The sequence below is a fragment of the Chamaea fasciata genome, unplaced genomic scaffold, assembly GCF_029207755.1.
Source record: "Chamaea fasciata isolate MVZ Bird 193981 ecotype frontalis unplaced genomic scaffold, bChaFas1.0.hap1 SCAF_2, whole genome shotgun sequence".
Classification (NCBI taxonomy): domain Eukaryota; kingdom Metazoa; phylum Chordata; class Aves; order Passeriformes; family Sylviidae; genus Chamaea; species Chamaea fasciata.
Window position 1 is genome coordinate 116,727,440 of NW_027094087.1, and position 16,962 is coordinate 116,744,401.

Below are 16,962 nucleotides of genomic sequence, written 5' to 3' on the forward strand. Positions count from 1 at the left end.
TTCTTTTCTAACATCTATTTTTTCCTAATATCTAATGTCTCCTAACACCTATTTTTTTTCCCAGAGCTGCAGGGGAAGGGCCAACACAACAGCCACAGTGGGGAGTTGGATTCTCAGTCCCAGAAGAAACAATCCTTGATGGAAAGGACAGGGTTGCACTAGGACGTGGAGGTGGAAGGTGGTGGCCAAGGCAGGCTCCAACCTGGATGGCCAAAGAAGGGCAGAGGGCAGCCAGCACAGTCAAACTGGGGTGTGAGAGAAAAAGAAAACTGCTGCAGGTGCTTCCAAGGGAGGGAAATCCATGAAATCTCAGTGGGCAGATGCCAGGCAGGCTGAAAGCTTGGGCAAGAGCCTCAGGTGGTCCAAACCATCCTCAGACCCTTCCTCAAACACTTCCAGAGCAGGGGTCACCCCAGACTCCCCAGGGGCACAAGGGAGGGTCTCGGCCAGAGGGGACCCATGGGGCAAACGGAGCCTGGAAAGAGCAGGTGGGTGAATCCCGGCCCTTTTGGGTTTTGCCCAGCACAGGGAGGACGTGGAGCTCCTGGAGCAAGTCCAGAGGAGCCACGGAGCTGCTGCAGGGCTGGAGCCCCTCTGGAGCAATACTGGGAGAGCTGGGGGTGTTCACCTGGAGAGGAGAAGCTCCAAAGAGAGCTCCGAGCCCCTGGCAGGGCCTAAAGGGGCTCCAGGAGAGCTGCAGAGGGACTGGGGACAAGGCCTGCAGGGACAGGACACAGGGAATGGCTTCCCAGGGCCAGAGGGCAGGGCTGGATGGGATCCTGGGCAGGAATTGTTCCCTGGCAGGGCGGGCAGGCCTGGCACAGGGTGCCCAGAGCAGCTGTGGCTGCCCCTGGATCCCTGGCAGTGCCCGAGGCCAGCTTGGACACTGGGGACAGTGGGAGGTGTCCCTGCCATGGCAGGGGTTTGGAATGAGATGGATTTTTAGGACCCTTCCAGCTCCTGACAAATCAGAATTGGGGAGCTCTGCCTCGGAATCACGAGCCCCTTGGATCCACAAATGGCTCTGCCTTTGGGAACTTTGGATTGAAAACAGAGGGACACGGTCAGTCCAAGGGTGGCGAACTCCCACTTTGTGGCACACTTAGGGAGAGTACAAGGAGTCCCTTCAGCTGCTGGAGCAAAAGCAATCAGAATAACTGAGCTGCCTGACAGGGGAATCAATTCCAAAATTTACCAGCCTTGAGAGAGCTGGATGGGGGATGAGGCTGATGATGTGAACCCTCAGTTAATGGAATTGGGGGAGTTGATCCATGCTGGCAAGTCAGGGTGGGCTGAGGACCGTGGCCAGGGCCATGGAACAGACACCAACTCCTGAGGCCATGGATCATGCCAGGATGGATGGCTCTCCTGTGCCAGGCTGAAGCTCTTTGGAGCCATAGATCGTGCCAGGCTGGTTCTCCCTTGCCAGACAGGTCTCCAGGGACATGGATTGTTCCAGGCCGGCATGTCCTATGCCAGAGGATCCTCCCATCCCCACAGCCTCAAATGCAGGGGTTCCGGCTCTGGGGCAGAGAAGGAAAAGGACAAAGTGCCCTCCTCCTGCCACAGAAGGGGGTTGGTCCCTCAGCTCTGACACTGAAGTTCCTGTGATCTTTTGGCAGAAGGTAAAAGCAAGGAGCAGGGATGTGGGGGTCCCCAAGAGGACACAGATCGCTCCCCTCGCCACTGCTGGGAGCTGCTTCCCCGAAAAAACCCAAATCCAGTAGCGCTGACCATGTCATAAAGCCTTAGGAGGGATTAGGAAGGGATTAAGAGGGAAAGCTTTTAACATGAGCTGTTCCTGTGCCAGTTCTGCAGGTGCAGCAGGAACATCGCCAGGACCCACAGCTCCCAGCAGGGCTCAGGGAAGGGGGAGCAGAGGCCACCCCCAGCTCAGACACCCCGAAAAAATCAGCTCGGTGTTAAAAACAGGCCTGTGGGATAACTCACAGGGGAGGCGCATTAGCCAAAGAAATCTGCTTAAGGGATTGAAGGAGGAGGACTAATCACTCCGGGATGAAGGCTGGGGATAATCTCCCAGGGAGCAAATAATTGGGCATTAAGGTGTGGAGGATGTAGGCTCCAAGCAGCCTGTGCATTGTCTTGGTTGTGGGGGCTTCCATGCGGGAACCGTGGGGGAAAACGCCACACCCCTCAGCCCTGCAGGGCTGCCAGGGCTCCCCTGGATCAGAGCCGGCTCCACCTGGGAATGGGCATTGAGGCTTTGGGAAGTCTCAGTCCCCGCTGTCCCAGGGATACCCAGCACCACCAGGCAGCCTGAGGTGTCCTGGGAACAGCAGGAGGGACAGGGACAATGAGGAGGGGTGAGGAGCACGGGACTGCTCCGAGCAGCCTGAGCACCACTCACCTGCTCTGACAGTCAGGTAAAGGTGTCCCTGTCACCCCCAGCATCCCCAACACCATGTCCCAGGGACAAACCAGTGGGATTTGGCACCGGGAAGGGTCAGCCCAGGCCAGCTGAAGGCAGTGCCAGCTGAGGGCACAGGAGCTGCCACAGCCCTGTCACAGAGATCATCACAAATGTGGTTTTCACAAGGGTGGATCCTGCAGCAGGACCCCACAACCCTTCTGGGACCTGCTGTGACGTCCATCAGGACACCAGCACTCAGGTAAGCCAGGTGCACGACACTCCTGCTGCCCACAGCCCCACTCCAGAGCACGTGGACTCGGGAAGGAGCTGTCCTCTGGTGTGGGACACAGGCAGGGCTTGGTGGCACCAGCGGTTTGGGGGTCTCAGTGCTGGGGGGATTCAGCCGCCCACACTCAGGAACTGGGGCTCTCACACAGGGCTGAGGACGCCCTGTTCCCTGTTCCTGTGTCCCCCTTTTCCCCGACACCACCTGCTCCCCTTTCATGACTGGAGGAGCTCCATGCCCAGGGCAGTGACATCACTCGAGGCTGAAGTCGGGAAATGCTCCGTGAGCCCAGGGTGACTGGCTGGGCACAGGGATCCAATGGTCCGTGTCCCTTCCCACTCGGGAGAGCCCACAACCCTCAGAAGTGGGGGATGAACCCCAGTGCACTCATGGCACCTGCTGGCACTGCACACCAGTGAGACCCCCCAGCAAACTGGGAACTCTCCTGCTTGTCCCTGGACACCACTGCTGCCCGATTTCCAGGGCAAACATGGGACAGCCCCATGGTTCCGGCAGGACCAGGAACGAAGGTATGGACGCCACCAAGCCCCGAAAATCTCAATTTACTGGGAATTCTGTGAACTGACCTCAAACGCTGAGGTTTCCTTCAAGAGTCTGAGCATGAAGAATGGCTACAGCTCAACCCTGGAGCTAGAGCTGCAGCCCACAGCCAAAGGTGTGGGGCTCACCTGGAGCAGGTGGAGGCTGCCAGAAGTCATGGAATCATGGAACAGTTTTGGGTGGAGGGACCTTGAAAGCTCATCCAATTCCACTCCCCTGCATGGGCAGGGACACCTTCCACTAGACCAGAGTGCTTCAAGTCCTGTCCAACCTGGCCTTGGACACTTGGATGTGAAGGTGACACCACCGGAGCTGGCCCCAGATGCTGCCACCAGGGCTGAACCACTCATTCCTGAGGACACACCTGCCCCTGTCACCACCAGGTGACTTCACATGCTGAACTCCTGGCACCCAGCGCCTGCTGCAGCGGCACTGGGAAGCCAGACACAGCCCAGAACAAACCAACGCTGAACTGGAACACAGCAGGTGACAAGAGCTGCTGGAGAGTGTCCCCCTTCTGCCCTGTGCCGTGACCTGTGCTCCCAGCACCACACACCTGAGCCCACAGGTCCCCTGTCCCCAGGCCACCCTGCACACAGCTCATGTCAGCTCACACGCACAGGCAGCTCCACGTTCCCAATATTTATTCCCCCCAGGCCTCTCCCCACAGGTGTCAGAACTTCTGGAACTGTTTCTTGGTGCCCGCAGCCTTGGTCACCTTGAGCACGTTGAAGCGCACGGTCTTGCTGAGGGGGCGGCACTCGCCCACCGTCACGATGTCCCCAATCTGCACGTCCCTGCAATGACACCTCCGGGTCAGGGACCTCCTGGGGACTCACCTGTGCCCCAGAAGCGCCCAGCCTGGCTGCTCCTCACAGGGGGGAGTGCCTGGAGCTGCCCCACGGTTCAGTGCGTGCCAGAGGCATTGTCAGCAGCCCCTCAGCTGAGGGACTCTGCAGACCATCGTGAGTTTGGACATCATAACCTGCGGGCAGGCTCCAGGTGGGCAGGGCTATGAGCCCACCCAGGTGTGCCTGAGCTCAGCAGCACGCAGCAGTGAGCACAGGTGTGGGGACAGCCAGGGGACAGGTGCACACCTGAAGCAGGGGGACAGGAACACACCTGAAGCAGGGGGACAGGTGCACGGACATGTTCTTGTGGCGCTTCTCGAAGCGGTTGTACTTGCGGATGTAGTGCAGGTAGTCGCGGCGGATGACGATGGTGCGCTGCATCTTCATCTTGGTCACCACACCTGGGCACAGGGAACACCTCACCTCAGACACCTGGGGCTGGGGGATCCCAGGGCACCGCCAGGTGTGGCACCTGGCAGCAACACACACCAACTCCAGGAATTTCTGCTTATTTACCGGCCCCTCACTGCCAGGCCACAACTCCTCCCCATTTTAGTTATAAACCCAATGATGGCTCCTCTTCAAGCCCTTCTAACACACCTCCCAATGCTCCCCACACCACACCTGCCCTGCAGTGCACCTGGTCCTGTCACCTGCATCAGTAAAGCCGTGTGGCAGTGTCCTCAGGCCCGCAGGGGGCTCAGCAGACCATCGTGAGATTGGCATCATTTGTGGCTCCAGGACCAGGGCAGGCTACAGGGACCTCCGGGGGGTTGGTTACCTGTCCCACACCTCCCATGGGCCTCCTCGGGATGCTCCAGCTCACCTGAGAGTATGCGGCCCCGGATGGAGACGTTCCCAGTGAAGGGACACTTCTTGTCGATGTAGGTGCCCTCGATGGCCTGCAGAGACAGGTGGCTGTCAGCTGGGGAGGTGCAGCTCATGCACCACCAGGGTCCAGAGAACACTCATACACGCAGGAATCGTGGAATGGTTCAGGTGGGGAAAAGCCACCAGAGACCCCGAGCCCTGGCAGCACTGCCAAGGCCCCCACTGACCCTGTCCCCAAATGTCACGTCCACATCAGGGCCACCAGCCCCAAGCCCAGGCCCCCTCACCTCCTTCGGAGTCTTGAAGCCCAGCCCCACATTGCGGTAGTAGCGGGGCAACTTCTCCTTGCCACCCTCGCCCAGCAGCACCCGCTTCTTATTCTGGAAGATCGTCGGCTGCTTCTGGTAGGCGCGTTCCGTCTGCGGTGGGGACAGGCCGGGGGTCAGCACGGGCGGGGCCAGACCCCGAGACCCCGGCAGGGGACACCCAGCCCCGGGAGTGAGCCCGGCCCCGCGGCACCGAGACCCGCCGCATCTTCCCCGGCACCAAAACCTCACAGGACCCCGGAGCACCCAGATCCTTCCCCCGCTCCAGCCGCGGGACACCGGACCCTCTGTCCTCCCCCAAACCCGCGGGGCACCGAGAGCCCGTCCCGAGCTCAGGGCACGAAACCCTCTGCTCCCCTCCCCAACCCTGTGGGGCACCGAGATTCCGGCCCCGCCTTGGTCCCGCCGGCCCCGGGACACGGGACCCCCCCGCCGGCACGGAAACTCCCGGGCACCGAGATTCCACTCCCCAAAAATCCCGCCGAACCGGGACAGCCGCCCCTCCCTCCCCGAGATTCCGCCCCGCCTTCGCCCCATCGGCCCCGGGGACCGGGTCCCTCTGCCCCTCCCGCACCCAGACCCCAACCCCGCCCGCCTCATCCCCCGATCCCGAGGGCACCGCCGCCCCTCCCGCACGCCGCCCCTCCGCGGCCCGGGCCGCCTCCCCCGCGCCCCCCGCCACCGCTGGGCCGGTATCACCCTCTCAGGGGTCTCCCCGGGGATATCCCGGGCGGGATCCAAGGGTTATCCCGGGGTTATCCCAGGGTTATCCCGCGGGCCGCGCGCAGCGCCCACCTGCGTGTCCGCCATCTTGGCGCGCGCGGCCGGAAAGAGGCCGCGGGCCGCGCGGGGCGCGGGTTAACCCGGGGCGGGGCCAGGGGCAGGAAGTGACGTATACGCGAGGGGCGGGGCCGGAGAGCGGGAGCGGCTGAGGGACCGCGGGGCGGGGCCGGCCCCTAGAGCGACCCCCGAGCACCGGGACCGGCCTTCAGAGCGGCCCCCGAGCACCGGGACCGGCCCCCAGAGCGGCCCCCGAGCACCGGGACCGGCCCCCGAGCACCGGGACCGGCCCCCGGAGCGGCCCCCGAGCACCGGGACCGGCCCCCGAGCACCGGGACCGGCGCGCGCCCCAGCCCTGCACTGTCCCCAGCCCGGAGCACTGAGTGCCGCCTCCAGCCCTTCCCTGGGCACCTGCAGGGATGGGCGCTCCAAAGCTCCCTGGGCAGCCCCTGCCAAGGCCTGAGCACCCTTTCCATGGGGAAATTCCTGCTGCTGGCCAAGCTGAGCCTCCCCTGGGCCAGCCTGAGGCCGTTCCCTCTCCTCCTGTCCCTGTTCCCTGGGAGCAGAGCCCGACCCCCCCGGCTGTCCCCTCCTGGCAGGGACTTGTGCATCTCCATCCTCATCACCCTCATTCCCATCCCATCCTAATTATCTGCATCAGAATCATTAGGTTGGAAGAGACCTCCAGGATCATCGAGTCCAACCCAACCCTAACCTCAACTAAACCATGGCCCCGAGTGATACATCCAGTCTTTTCTTAAACACATCCAGGGATGGTGAATCCACCACCTCCCCAAGTAGACCATTCTAGTACTTTATCACCCTTTCAATAAAAAACTTTTTCCTGATATCCAGCCTGTATTTCCCTTGGCACAACTTGAGGCTGCGTCCTCTCATTCTGTCAGTGCTGCCTGGAGAAAGAGACCAGCCTCACCTGAGCACAGCCACCTCTCAGGGGGTTGTACAGAGTGATAAGGTCACCTCTGAGTCTCCTCCAGGATAAAACAGCCCCAGCTCCCCATCCTCACCCTTGTCCCAATTTCCATTCTCCCTGCAGGAACACTGGGAAAGCTCTGGGTGAGGGCCACGAACAGGGTCCTGGGGGTGTCCCAGGTCGATGCTGGATGGGAACTGTGGCAGCACCGGGGGGCCGGGGCACCCCGCACCTGGAGGGACCAATGCTGGCACCTGCTCCACGAGCCGCCTGCTGTCCCCCAACAGTCACAGTGTCACCGCAGGCCCTGTGGCTGCCCACAGCGCCCCAGAGCCCCCCAGAGCCCCCAGAGCTGGGGGAGCAGACACAGGGTGTCTCAGGCCAGCAGCACGATGCAGTCACCGGGCCGTGCAGGGTTCCCCGGTATCCTGGCCGGGCTCCCCCCCATACCCTGAGAGCTGCACAGATGTGGGGAGGCGCTGCCCTCAATCAGACCCTTTATTCCCAAGGGTTTTACACAGCACAGACACACATCCCCTCCCCATGCACAGCCCCCCTAGCCCCACACCCCGGGGGTTGCATAGAGAGCGGCTGGGTGGGCCCCGGGAACCCCCGGGGGGCCGAGGGGGGCAGAGCCAGCCCGCCCCGCGACCCCGCCCTGCGAGCCCCGGGGGCCCCCAGGGTCCTGCCCTGCTCCCCCGGGGCGCCGGGCGGGGGGCGGCCACTCGTGTCCGAGGTGCAGCCCGGCCTCGGCCCAGCTCCGCTCCAATAAATTAAAAAGGTCCGAGTCCGGGGTTAAAAAGGGGGCCCGGGGGTCACTCCTCGGGGGGCTCGGTGAGGAACGGGGAGGTGACGGCGTGGGCCTGGGCGATGGCCGCCAGCTCCTTGAGGAACTCGCTGAAGATGACGGCGCAGTAGACGGCGTTGCGTACGCGCAGGGCCTCGCCGTGCCGCGCCGGGGGGCCCAGGGGGTGCAGCCCCCCGTCCCGCAGCCCCTGCAGCGCCAGCTGCGCCGCATGCCGCGCGCGCGTCGGGCTGTTGGCGTGCCGCAGCAGCAGCTCCCCCAGGGACGGCTTCCGGCTGCGGGCTGGGGCACACGGAGGGGACGGATCAGTGACACGGGCCTGGGGGGTACAGGGGGCGTCCGGGCCCCAGTGCAGCTCCCAGCCCAGACCCACAGCTCGTGGCTGCGGGCACACAGGGGACGGCATCCAGACCTCTGCGCAGCCCTCAGCTCCCCCACACATCTCCAGCCCCCTGCACAGACTCCAGCCCTCCTTATCACACAATGCACCAACCCCCAGGCCCCCTCCCCAGTCCCTGCCTAGAGCCCGCGGCCCACCCAGACACCGGACCCCCAAAGCAACCCCCAGCCCACCATGCACAGCCAGCCCTTGTACAACACAGCGCGCAGCCTGCTGCGCAGCCCCCAGCCCCCCTGTGCAGCCTCCACTCCCTACACAACACCCCATGCAGACCCCAGACCCTGGCCAACACACAGGGCAGCCCCCAGCTCCACGCGCCATTCCCAGCTGCCTGCACAGCCCAGACCCCAGCCCCCTTCCAGGGCCATGTCCTCACCCAGGGTGTCAGTGCGCCGCAGGGCAGGGACAGCCCCGGGTCCCTCAGCCCAGTCCAGCCGACCCCGGGCAATCAGGTACTTCTTGGCCTTGAAGAGCAGTGCTGGGAAATCCTCCTGACTGGCAGCAAAGCTCTCGATCTTGTTCTTCACCGAGCCCAGCACCTGCAGGACAGCAGGATGGGGGTCCCCTCGGGAACAGGGGTCCCCATCAGATGCGGTGTTCCCTTGAGCACAGGGCACCCCAACAGGAATGGGGATACCAGGGCATGCAGAGGGGGTTACAGCCATGTGCCTGCGGCACTTAGGGATGTGGGGCAGGGGTGGGCTGGGCAGCACAGGGCAACCTCAGTGGCCTTGAGGGGCTTTTCCAACGCCTTCCCGTGACTCCATGAAGGCAGGGGCTCCCCAGGGGCCATACCTGGAGCAGGGACTTGACACTGGGCTGGAAGACCATGTTGGTGTTGAGCAGGAAGGAGCGGAGCAGAGGCTGGGGGTAGCAGGCCAGCTGGGCCACCAGCCCGGTCAGCAGGAAGTTGACATACAGCGAGTTGTGGGGCATGTTCTCCAGCTTCCCAAAGAGCACCGACACAAAGGGGCCTGGGGACACGGGGGGGGTCAGGCAGGGCCCCGCAGGGAGCTGGGGCTCTCCCCGTCCCCCCACACCCACCTGTGAAGGGCTGGCTGGGGGGTGGCCCCACCGCCCGCGGGGGGCTGGCCACCACCTGTGCCAGCGGGTCCGGGGGCCGCGGCGGTGCCCGTCCGGTGCCCGCGTCCCCCTCGGGCAGCGTGGCGAAGCTGGCAAAGGCCTCCTCCTCCTCATGGGACAAGGGCGGCTCAGGGGGGTCCGTGGAGGTGGCTGGGGCCCCCCCCACGCCCCCGTTCTGCATCTCGGCCTCAATCTCACGCAGCTCCTCCGTGAAGGTCTCGATGGAGACGCCGGCCCCGGGGGGCTCGGCGGGCACGCGGGCCAGCAGCTCCTCCAACAGTGAGTCCACCGAGGGCAGGGGCTCCCAGCCAGGGGGCTGTGCCCGAGGGGCCCCGTTCGGTGCCCCCCTGCCGCCCTCCCCCTCGCCCTGGGGGCTCCTACGGACCTTCTTCACCACCACGTCCCCCTCCGGCCGCCCCGGCTCAGCCACCCCGTGTGCCCCGTTCACCAGTGTCCCCCCGTCCCGGGGGCTGGGGCCGGGCCCCCCGGCACCGGGATCGTCGCCCCCGAGGGGCCCCCCCGGCGCCTCCCGCGCCCCCTCCTCGGGCAGCCCCCGCTTCTTAGTCCGTGGCGTGGGGGGCCCCGGGGGCCGCCCCGGGGGGCTGTCGGGGTCGGGCGCGGGGCCGGGGGCGCGGGGGTCCTCGCCGTCGTAGGGGGCCGACCAGACGCGGCAGGCCCAGGCGCAGCGGTCGATGCTGTGCCGCGCGTCCCGCAGGTATTCCAGGTAGTTCCTGTCCAGCTCCGCCACCTCGTCCCGGGGGCCGGGCCTGGGGGGGCTGCCCGCGGGGGGCCCGGGGGAGCGGGGGGCCGCGGCCTCGGCGGGGCCCGCGCTGGCCTGGCGCATGAAGAAGGAGAGGCGGGACGGCGTGGAGGGCTTCGGGGCCGGCGGGGCGTCTGCGCCGGGGCTGCCGTGGCCTGCGGGGACAACGGGGCTCAGCACACAGACGGTGCCGGGGGTCACAGGGATGGTGGGACAGGGCCGATCATGGAGCTGGGATGGGAATGGGATCCCAGCAGCTGCAGGGGTGGCACAGGGGAGCCCAGGACAAGGGCTCAGGAACGTGGGGATAGCATGGCATGGGGGACTGTGCCAGGGTGGGGATGGCGCTCAAGTAGCCACAGGAATGGCACCAGGAGCTCAGCGCTGAGCTGGGACAGGGCCCCAGGGGGCAGTGGGGCAGAGCTCAGACGAGGGACAGGATGGGGCCAGGGTATGAGGGGGCCGTAGGGATGGCACAGCTGGCACTCATCAACAAGCTGGAGCAGGGGTGGGTTACAAGCGGCCACAGAGACCCCAGGAGAGGGCTCCACATCAAGCCAGGAGGGGGACAGGATCTAAGGGGCCACAGGGATAGCATGGGACAGCTCAGTGCCACGCCAGGCTGGGAAGGGAGTCTGAGGGGCTGCAGGGGTGCTGGGAGAGAGCTCCGAGGGGCCATGGGGACGGTGGGGTGGGGCTCAGCTCCAAGCTGGGCTGTGGAGGGGCCCTGAGGGGCCGCAGTGGCATACCCCTGGCCCGGGAGGGGGGCTCCTCATCCCGGTCCCGGGGCAGCGGGGGGCTCTCGGGCCGGCAGCAGCGCGGGATGAGGGACAGGAACTTGGCCGCTGTCTTCCCGTAGATGTCCAGGTCCCGCACCGCCCGCTTCTGGCTCAGCATCACGTGGCTGCAGGGCAGCAGGTACCTGGGGGCAGGGTGGCACAGGGCAGCTGCAGGGCACACACAGGGACCCTGCACAGGACCCCAGCCCCTTCACAGTGGGGCAAATGATGTGGCTGCCGCACATCCACATGCCCACCCAGGAGCAACTCCCCAGGCCCATCCCAGAGGAGTCCCCAGGGTGGGCCAGCAGCAGGCGACCCCCAGGCCCCCTCAGCACCCCACCCCAGCCCCTGTTACCTAAGAACCAGCTGCAGCATCACATCCTCGCAGTTGAGGCTGAGCAGGGTCCGGAAGAGGCTCAGGGACACCATGCACAGCTGGGGACAGTGTGGGGCACAGTCAGAGGGGCAGCGGAGCAGGTGGGGGCAGTGCCACCCACCCCATGGCAGGACAGGGGAAGGGGATGGGAATGGGATGGGACAAGGATATTGAGGATGGACAAAGATGAGGATGGGGAGGATGGGGATAGGGATGGTGATGCTGGGGGGCCACAGGGCTCACCCGGGAGTTGCTGTTGATGCGGCCCACCAGCGTGTCCAGGATGGTCATGTTGTCGTGCCGGTGCAGCAGCACGAAGCGCAGGAAGGTTTTCAGCAGTGCTGTCTCGCTGACACTGCGCAGGAACAGGTCCAGGTACGCCGTGCTGGCAATCATCTCCTCCACCGAGGTCTGCAGGAGGGGCAGCCATGGGGCCCTGCCCACCCACACGGGCAGCGGTGCAGGCAGGAGACCCCCACCCCACACCGGCTGCCAGACGTCCCTCACCTTGTGCAGCGCCGGCCCCATGACAGGCACAAGGAACCCGTTGTGGACGTAATCCACCAGCTGCTTCTGCACCAGTGGGTGGGCGACCTGAGGGGCCGCAGGGGGGTCAGGCAGCCCCCTATGGGGCTGGGGAGCCCCTCACAGCTCCTCGCAGCCCCCCGGCCCCACCTGGATGACGGCATTGCAGAACTCAAGTGAGTTCATGAAGAGGACGAGGGAGGAGACGCCGATCCAGTCCTCCCGCCGCAGGAAGTGCCAGTCATCTCCTCGCACCTCGATCTTGCGGGGCAGGGAGGAGTACAGGGCGCTCAGGCCCGTGGCCAGCACCTGGGAACACATGTACTCGGCTGCCCTGCAGCCCCTCGGGCCTGCGGCTGCTCCACCCCACCGGCCTTCCCTAAACCCTGGGAACCTGCCCCACTCCAGCGCTCCAGGCAGGGCAGCTGGGCTGGGCCCTGCATCCATCACTGACCCCAGCAAGTGGCTCCCTCATCCCCAGCCCAGCGCTGGGCCCTCCATCATCACCAAGCTTCCCATCACCACCAAGTCCCCCCGTCATCTCCAAGCGCCGTCCCCAGGCCCCTCATCTCCAAGCTCTCCATCATCTCCAGGCTACTCTGTCACCTCCAAGCCCCCCATCACTGGCAAACCTTACATCACCTGTGAACCTTACATCATCCCCCACCATCTCCAAGCCCTCTATACCAAAGCTCTCCATCACTTGCAAGTTCTCCATCGCCCAGCTTCCATCATTCCCAAGTCTCCCATAATCTCCACCCGTGCCCTCACTATCCCCAAGGCAGGGCAGGACTCCTTCTTCTAGTCCTGTCCATGCTCTTGCCCCAACAACGCAACCCAAGCGTGCGCCAGCAGTGCAGGGTCTCAGCACTGTCCCAGGGAGGTGACATCGCCCTGGGCAGGGGGACACCATGGCAGGGAGAGGGGCATGACCGCAGGGAGCGGGGCAGCGGCCCGGGAGGGGCTGGCACAGGGGCCGTACCGGGCAGAAGTAGGAGTTGTCGGTGATGGACTGGGCCACGGCGCGGTTGCTGGCCGACATGGCCATGATGAGCAGCAGCGCGTCGCGCGCCTGCTGGCCCCGCGCGCCCTCGTGGTGGATGAAGGGGATGAGAAGCGAGAAGATGATGAGGTTGGCGGGGCCCTGGTCCGTGTGGCTGTGGAAGAAGAGCTCCAGGATGGCCGGCTCGCGGGCCACGGAGACGCAGAGCTGGTTGAGCAGCAGGACCAGGCTGTTCTCGAGCGGGGCCGAGGCGGGCTCGGCGCAGACGCTGAGCAGGCGCAGCAGCGGCGTCAGCACCGGCTTGTGCCGCAGCAGGGGCTGCCGGGCCTGGCTGATCAGCATCTCGTACAGCTTCAGCTGCTCCACCTGGCAACACGGACACGGTGGGAGAGGTGCAGAGACCACCCGGGCCAGCTGTTCCTCCAGCACAACCCAGCCCACTGAACCATCTCCCCAGGTACCACATCCACGTGGTTGTGAAATTCCCCCAGGGCTGGGGATTCCAGCACTGCCCTGGGCCATCTGTGGCAGGGCTGGACAGCTCCTTCCACAAGGAATTTCCTCCAGCATCACAGAGTTCTCAGGATGGCTCGGGCAGCCTCCAGCCCAACCCAACCTGAACGTGCCCTGAGGCAGCACCCTACCCTTGGCCTGGCTGACCCTCAACCCATCACCTTCACCCCTTGGATCCGGCCTGTCCCAGCCTCCCCACAAACCCCCCACCGCTGTAGACCCCTCTGCTCCCCTCACTCAGACCTTCCTCTCCTCGGTGAAGTCGCCCTGCAGATGCCAGCACAGGAGCCGCTCCAGCAGGTTCTCAGCAGCCACAAACTCCAGGATGGGCCCACAGGCCATGTCCCCGTCCCCCTGAGACCTGTCCTTGTCCCCGTCCCCCCAGGGCCGGTCCTCAGCCAGCAGGTTCAGCATCTGGTAGGTGTTGTTGCGGACAGCGCTGAGGTCATCGGGGGCCGGTTTGCTCCCGCGCCGCTCCAGGATCCGCAGCACCTGTGGGAGGGGGCCTGGCAGTGGGGGCCGGGGGCCGGAGGGCCAGGGGATCCTCGCTGCCCCCCACCCCACTCACCTGTGCCCAGTGGTTCTTGAAGACCATGAGGCAGGTCTCGGGGTCGGCGGTGACGGGGGGCTGCAGGCTGGCGCTGCGGGGGGCTCGCTGCCCGCCCGCCCGTGGGGTCAGCTTGCTCAGCCAGCTCATCCTCTCCATGGGCACGGGGTCATGGACGGCACCGGGGCGCCCCAACCAGCCTGGACGCGGCCTGGCACCACCGTGGGGGCACAGGGGAGCGGGCGGGACGCCAGGGTCCTTCCTCCATGCTGCTGCCAGCGGCCAGGCTGAGGGAGAGGGGCCGTCAGAGACCCCCCAGACCAACCTCACGTCCAGCAGCAGGGAGCGAGGCAGAAGGGAAAGCAGGAGGGAAGCCAGGAGGGAACAAGGTCAGGAGGAAAGGAAGGCAATCAGGAGGAAGGGCAGGCAGGAGAGACAGAGCAGTGCGAACTGGGCTGGGCCAGCATGCTGGAGCAGTGGTGGCTGGAGGACTCTGGATTCCAGCCCTGCTCACACCCAGTACTGGACTTTAAACCGGGACCGGCCCAGCATGGGTGTGGGGAGCACCCAGCAGCCTGCAGGGACACCGGGACAGCTGGGACAGCTGCCCACCCCCACGCTCAGCAGCACCCACAGCCGGTGCAGCACAGCAGCGCTGACAGGATATTTATAGGGCCCTGTGCCCTAGCACCACCACTGCCACTGCAGGCACCAGCACAGGAGTGAGCACTGACAGGCCCCAGAGCCGGCAGCACCGCTGTGCCTGGGGACAAAGAGGCACCACAGGGCCCCCCCAGTGCCCCACCTGCATGAGGGAAGGGCAATGGCTTCGAGAGCCACTGCCACAGCCCTTGCATGGGGCCTGGGGAAGTGAAAGTGCCATTAAAAACACCCCAAACCACAGGGGCTGGAATGGAAAGTGGCTGAAGCTGGGGCAGTGGGACACAGCACGGGCAGGGCTCGTCTATTTATACCTGGCACAGCCCATCCCACCCACAGCCAGTGCTCATGTGGCTGCTAAAGTTAGACCCACTGAATGCTGGGGCAGTGCCAGCCCTGGGACCTGCCACTGCGGCCCCAGCAGGAACACTGAGGCAAAGGCCACGGTGTGGCACACTGGGGCGTCCCTAGTGCAGGGACCCGTGTGACACACGGTCAGAGCCATGCTCTGGGACACGGACACCAGCTGTCACCACCTCTGTCCTGGTGCCAGTGCCCCCTGACCCCAGCCCGGCTGTGCCTGCCACATGCCAAAGGACCCAGCCCCCGGGGCACAGCACGGGGCCGTGGCACCACCCCAGGGGCGCCCGGACAGGCTGTGGTCGGGGAGCAGCCACAGCGCTGGGGAGTGACCAGGTGCCACCAGACCAGCGAAAGAGACACTGCAGGCAGGGACACCGAGGGCACAGGATGACAGCCAGGGGCCACCAGGACAGGGACACCGGGGCACGGCCACCGTGGGCAAAGGACGGCACCCAGTGCCAAAAGGTTGTGGGTGATGAGCACCGGCCTCGCCGATGTGCCCGGGAAATGGGGCACGGCGTGGGGGACACCGAGGGGTCGTCAGGGGCTTCTCCAGTAGACGCCGGTGATGCGAGGGGCTGTCACAGCCCGGGGCTGCCCCCGCGCCAGGGCCGCGGTCCCCCAGCCCGCGGACGGTGCTGCTCACGTGGGCATCCTCAGTCCCGGAGCCACGGAGACACCGGGACCGGGACGCCCTAAGCACCGGGGTCACGCACAACCGGGACCGTTCGATGCCCCGGGGCCGGGCCGCCTACCTGGGTCAAGGTCGCGGCGGTCCCGTCCCGTCAGCGCCGCACCTGGGGAGGGCAGAGCAGGCGTCGGACGCGGGCCCGCGAACCCCCGGGACCCGGCGGGCCTCAGCGGGACCGGGCCCCTCGCCCCACGGCACCGCGGCCCGCTCGGACCCGTCCCCGCCGCCGCCCCGCGCCCTCGACACGGGCCGGGCCGGGCCGGTCCCTCCGGCCCCGCGCGGCCAAGGGCGGGCGGCGGCCCGGGCACCCCGGCACCCCGGCACCGCGGCAAAGGGCGGCTGGACCTGCCCCGAAGCCCGCCCCGCTCCCCGCATGCCCCGCTCCCCGCATGCCCCGCTCCCGGTGTCCCCATTGCCGGCGTTCCGGCGCCTCCCGGCCCCTCCCGGTCCGCTCCGGTGCCGCCGCTCACCGCCCGCCCCCGCCACGGGCCCCGCGCTCCCGACGCCATCTTCCCGCCGCGCCCGACGCACCGCGCGCGCTGGACACGCCCACCGCGGCCCGGGGACACGCCCACCGCGGACCGGGGGCACGCCCACCGCAGACCGGGGACACGCCTACACGCATCGGGGGCGGGGCCTGCCCGGGAGATCCCGAGCGCCCATTGGCCACGCCGTGAGTGGGGCGGGGCCGGGGCGCGTGGGAACCGGGAATGGGGAACCGGGACGTCGGTACCGGGACAGCCCGGCACCGGTGCCCTGTACGAGCACCCCCCGGAGCGGGGCATCCCCAGAAACCGGGAACCTCTCTGAGCCCGTCACCGGTAACCGGGTACTCAGGTGCTGGGAATCCCGGCACCGAGAACCCCCGTACGGGCACCACCCGGAACGCGCCGCCCCGCTGGCCCGGGCACCCCGGTACTGGGACCCCCTGAACTGCGCACCCCAGTACCGGGTGACCCTGTATTAGGACCCCCTGGAGCGGATAACCCCTGCACACTGCACTTCCTAGCACTGAGCACCTCAGAACCGGGCACCCCGGTGCCGGGACCCCCAGAACCCCTCTCCCGGGCACCCTAGGAACGGGCCCTCCCCGGCCCTGGCCACCCTTGTGCCAGATAACCTTGTACTGGGCACTCCTGCGCCAGGTAACCCCGTGCCGAGCACGGCTCTGGCAGGCGCACCGGGTACCGGGAACTGCTCCCGCCTCTGCACAGGGCACCGCCTGGCACCGGCTGTTGTTCCCGGAGATTAACCTGGGCCCCAGCACACCTGGCCATGACTCCGTGCCCCTGGACCTGGCACGGCGGCTGCCTCAGCCCAGGTGTCCCAGGGGCCAGCGGGTGCCCTGGGGACCCCACGTTGCTAGGACACACCCAGTGTCGCAGGAGCCGCGTGGCTGAGTCCCCTTGAGGAACCACGCCTGGCCCCGGGGCAGGCGGCAGCCAATGCCGGGTGCTCAGCTGCAGCTGCTGTGGGTCCCCGGCTACCGGGCAGCTCAGGATCCCCGCTGTGAA

The 16,962-nt window shown here is 66.3% G+C and overlaps 2 protein-coding genes and 2 non-coding genes across 5 annotated transcripts; all 4 read right to left on the reverse strand.

Moving 5' to 3' along the window:
• Window positions 1-3,808: 3,808 nt before the first annotated feature.
• Window positions 3,809-6,102, reverse strand: RPS11 (ribosomal protein S11). 2 transcript variants are annotated; one of them, XM_066177256.1, is made up of 5 exons: window positions 6,022-6,102; window positions 5,188-5,319; window positions 4,896-4,971; window positions 4,316-4,470; window positions 3,809-4,015 (listed from the first exon to the last, which is right to left on the reverse strand). In XM_066177256.1, the coding sequence occupies exons 1-5, from the start codon at window positions 6,034-6,036 to the stop codon at window positions 3,824-3,826; spliced, it is 570 nt and encodes a 189-aa protein (XP_066033353.1). In that variant the 5' UTR covers window positions 6,037-6,102; the 3' UTR covers window positions 3,809-3,823. The 2 variants fall into 2 exon arrangements, with proteins under 2 accessions (XP_066033353.1, XP_066033354.1); XM_066177257.1 differs by having other exon boundaries at window positions 3,848-4,015; window positions 4,341-4,470.
• LOC136286164 (small nucleolar RNA SNORD35) lies at window positions 4,116-4,205 on the reverse strand. Its single transcript, XR_010719801.1, has one exon. It is a non-coding gene; the product is annotated as a small nucleolar RNA SNORD35 (small nucleolar RNA).
• Window positions 4,719-4,803, reverse strand: LOC136286165 (small nucleolar RNA SNORD35). The gene has a single exon (XR_010719802.1). It is a non-coding gene; the product is annotated as a small nucleolar RNA SNORD35 (small nucleolar RNA).
• A 1,299-nt stretch (window positions 6,103-7,401) lies between the features above and the next one.
• FHIP1B (FHF complex subunit HOOK interacting protein 1B) lies at window positions 7,402-15,992 on the reverse strand. The gene is made up of 14 exons (XM_066177258.1): window positions 15,919-15,992; window positions 15,513-15,554; window positions 13,756-14,021; window positions 13,431-13,679; window positions 12,654-13,040; window positions 11,822-11,980; window positions 11,654-11,740; window positions 11,390-11,557; window positions 11,126-11,205; window positions 10,738-10,910; window positions 9,190-10,143; window positions 8,941-9,119; window positions 8,522-8,684; window positions 7,402-8,027 (listed from the first exon to the last, which is right to left on the reverse strand). The coding sequence occupies exons 3-14, from the start codon at window positions 13,891-13,893 to the stop codon at window positions 7,756-7,758; spliced, it is 3,009 nt and encodes a 1,002-aa protein (XP_066033355.1). The 5' UTR covers window positions 13,894-14,021; window positions 15,513-15,554; window positions 15,919-15,992; the 3' UTR covers window positions 7,402-7,755.
• Between the last annotated feature and the right edge of the window lie 970 nt (window positions 15,993-16,962).

What these genes read in the sequence shown, in the direction of transcription:
- RPS11 (XM_066177256.1), bottom strand. An exon ending in CCGGGGCCGCATACTCTCAG is followed by an intron (nt 4,471 to 4,895) that starts GTGAGCTGGAGC and finishes CCCTGTGCCCAG; the next exon opens with GTGTGGTGACCAAGATGAAG. An exon ending in TTCCTGTCCCCCTGCTTCAG is followed by an intron (nt 4,016 to 4,315) that starts GTGTGCACCTGT and finishes GTGTCATTGCAG; the next exon opens with GGACGTGCAGATTGGGGACA.
- FHIP1B (XM_066177258.1), bottom strand. Translation starts at nt 13,893, where the DNA reads ATGGAGAGGATGAGCTGGCTGAGCAAGCTGACCCCACGGGCGGGCGGG. An exon ending in TCAAGAACCACTGGGCACAG is followed by an intron (nt 13,680 to 13,755) that starts GTGAGTGGGGTG and finishes CCCCTCCCACAG; the next exon opens with GTGCTGCGGATCCTGGAGCG. An exon ending in GCATCAACAGCAACTCCCGG is followed by an intron (nt 11,206 to 11,389) that starts GTGAGCCCTGTG and finishes CACTGTCCCCAG; the next exon opens with CTGTGCATGGTGTCCCTGAG.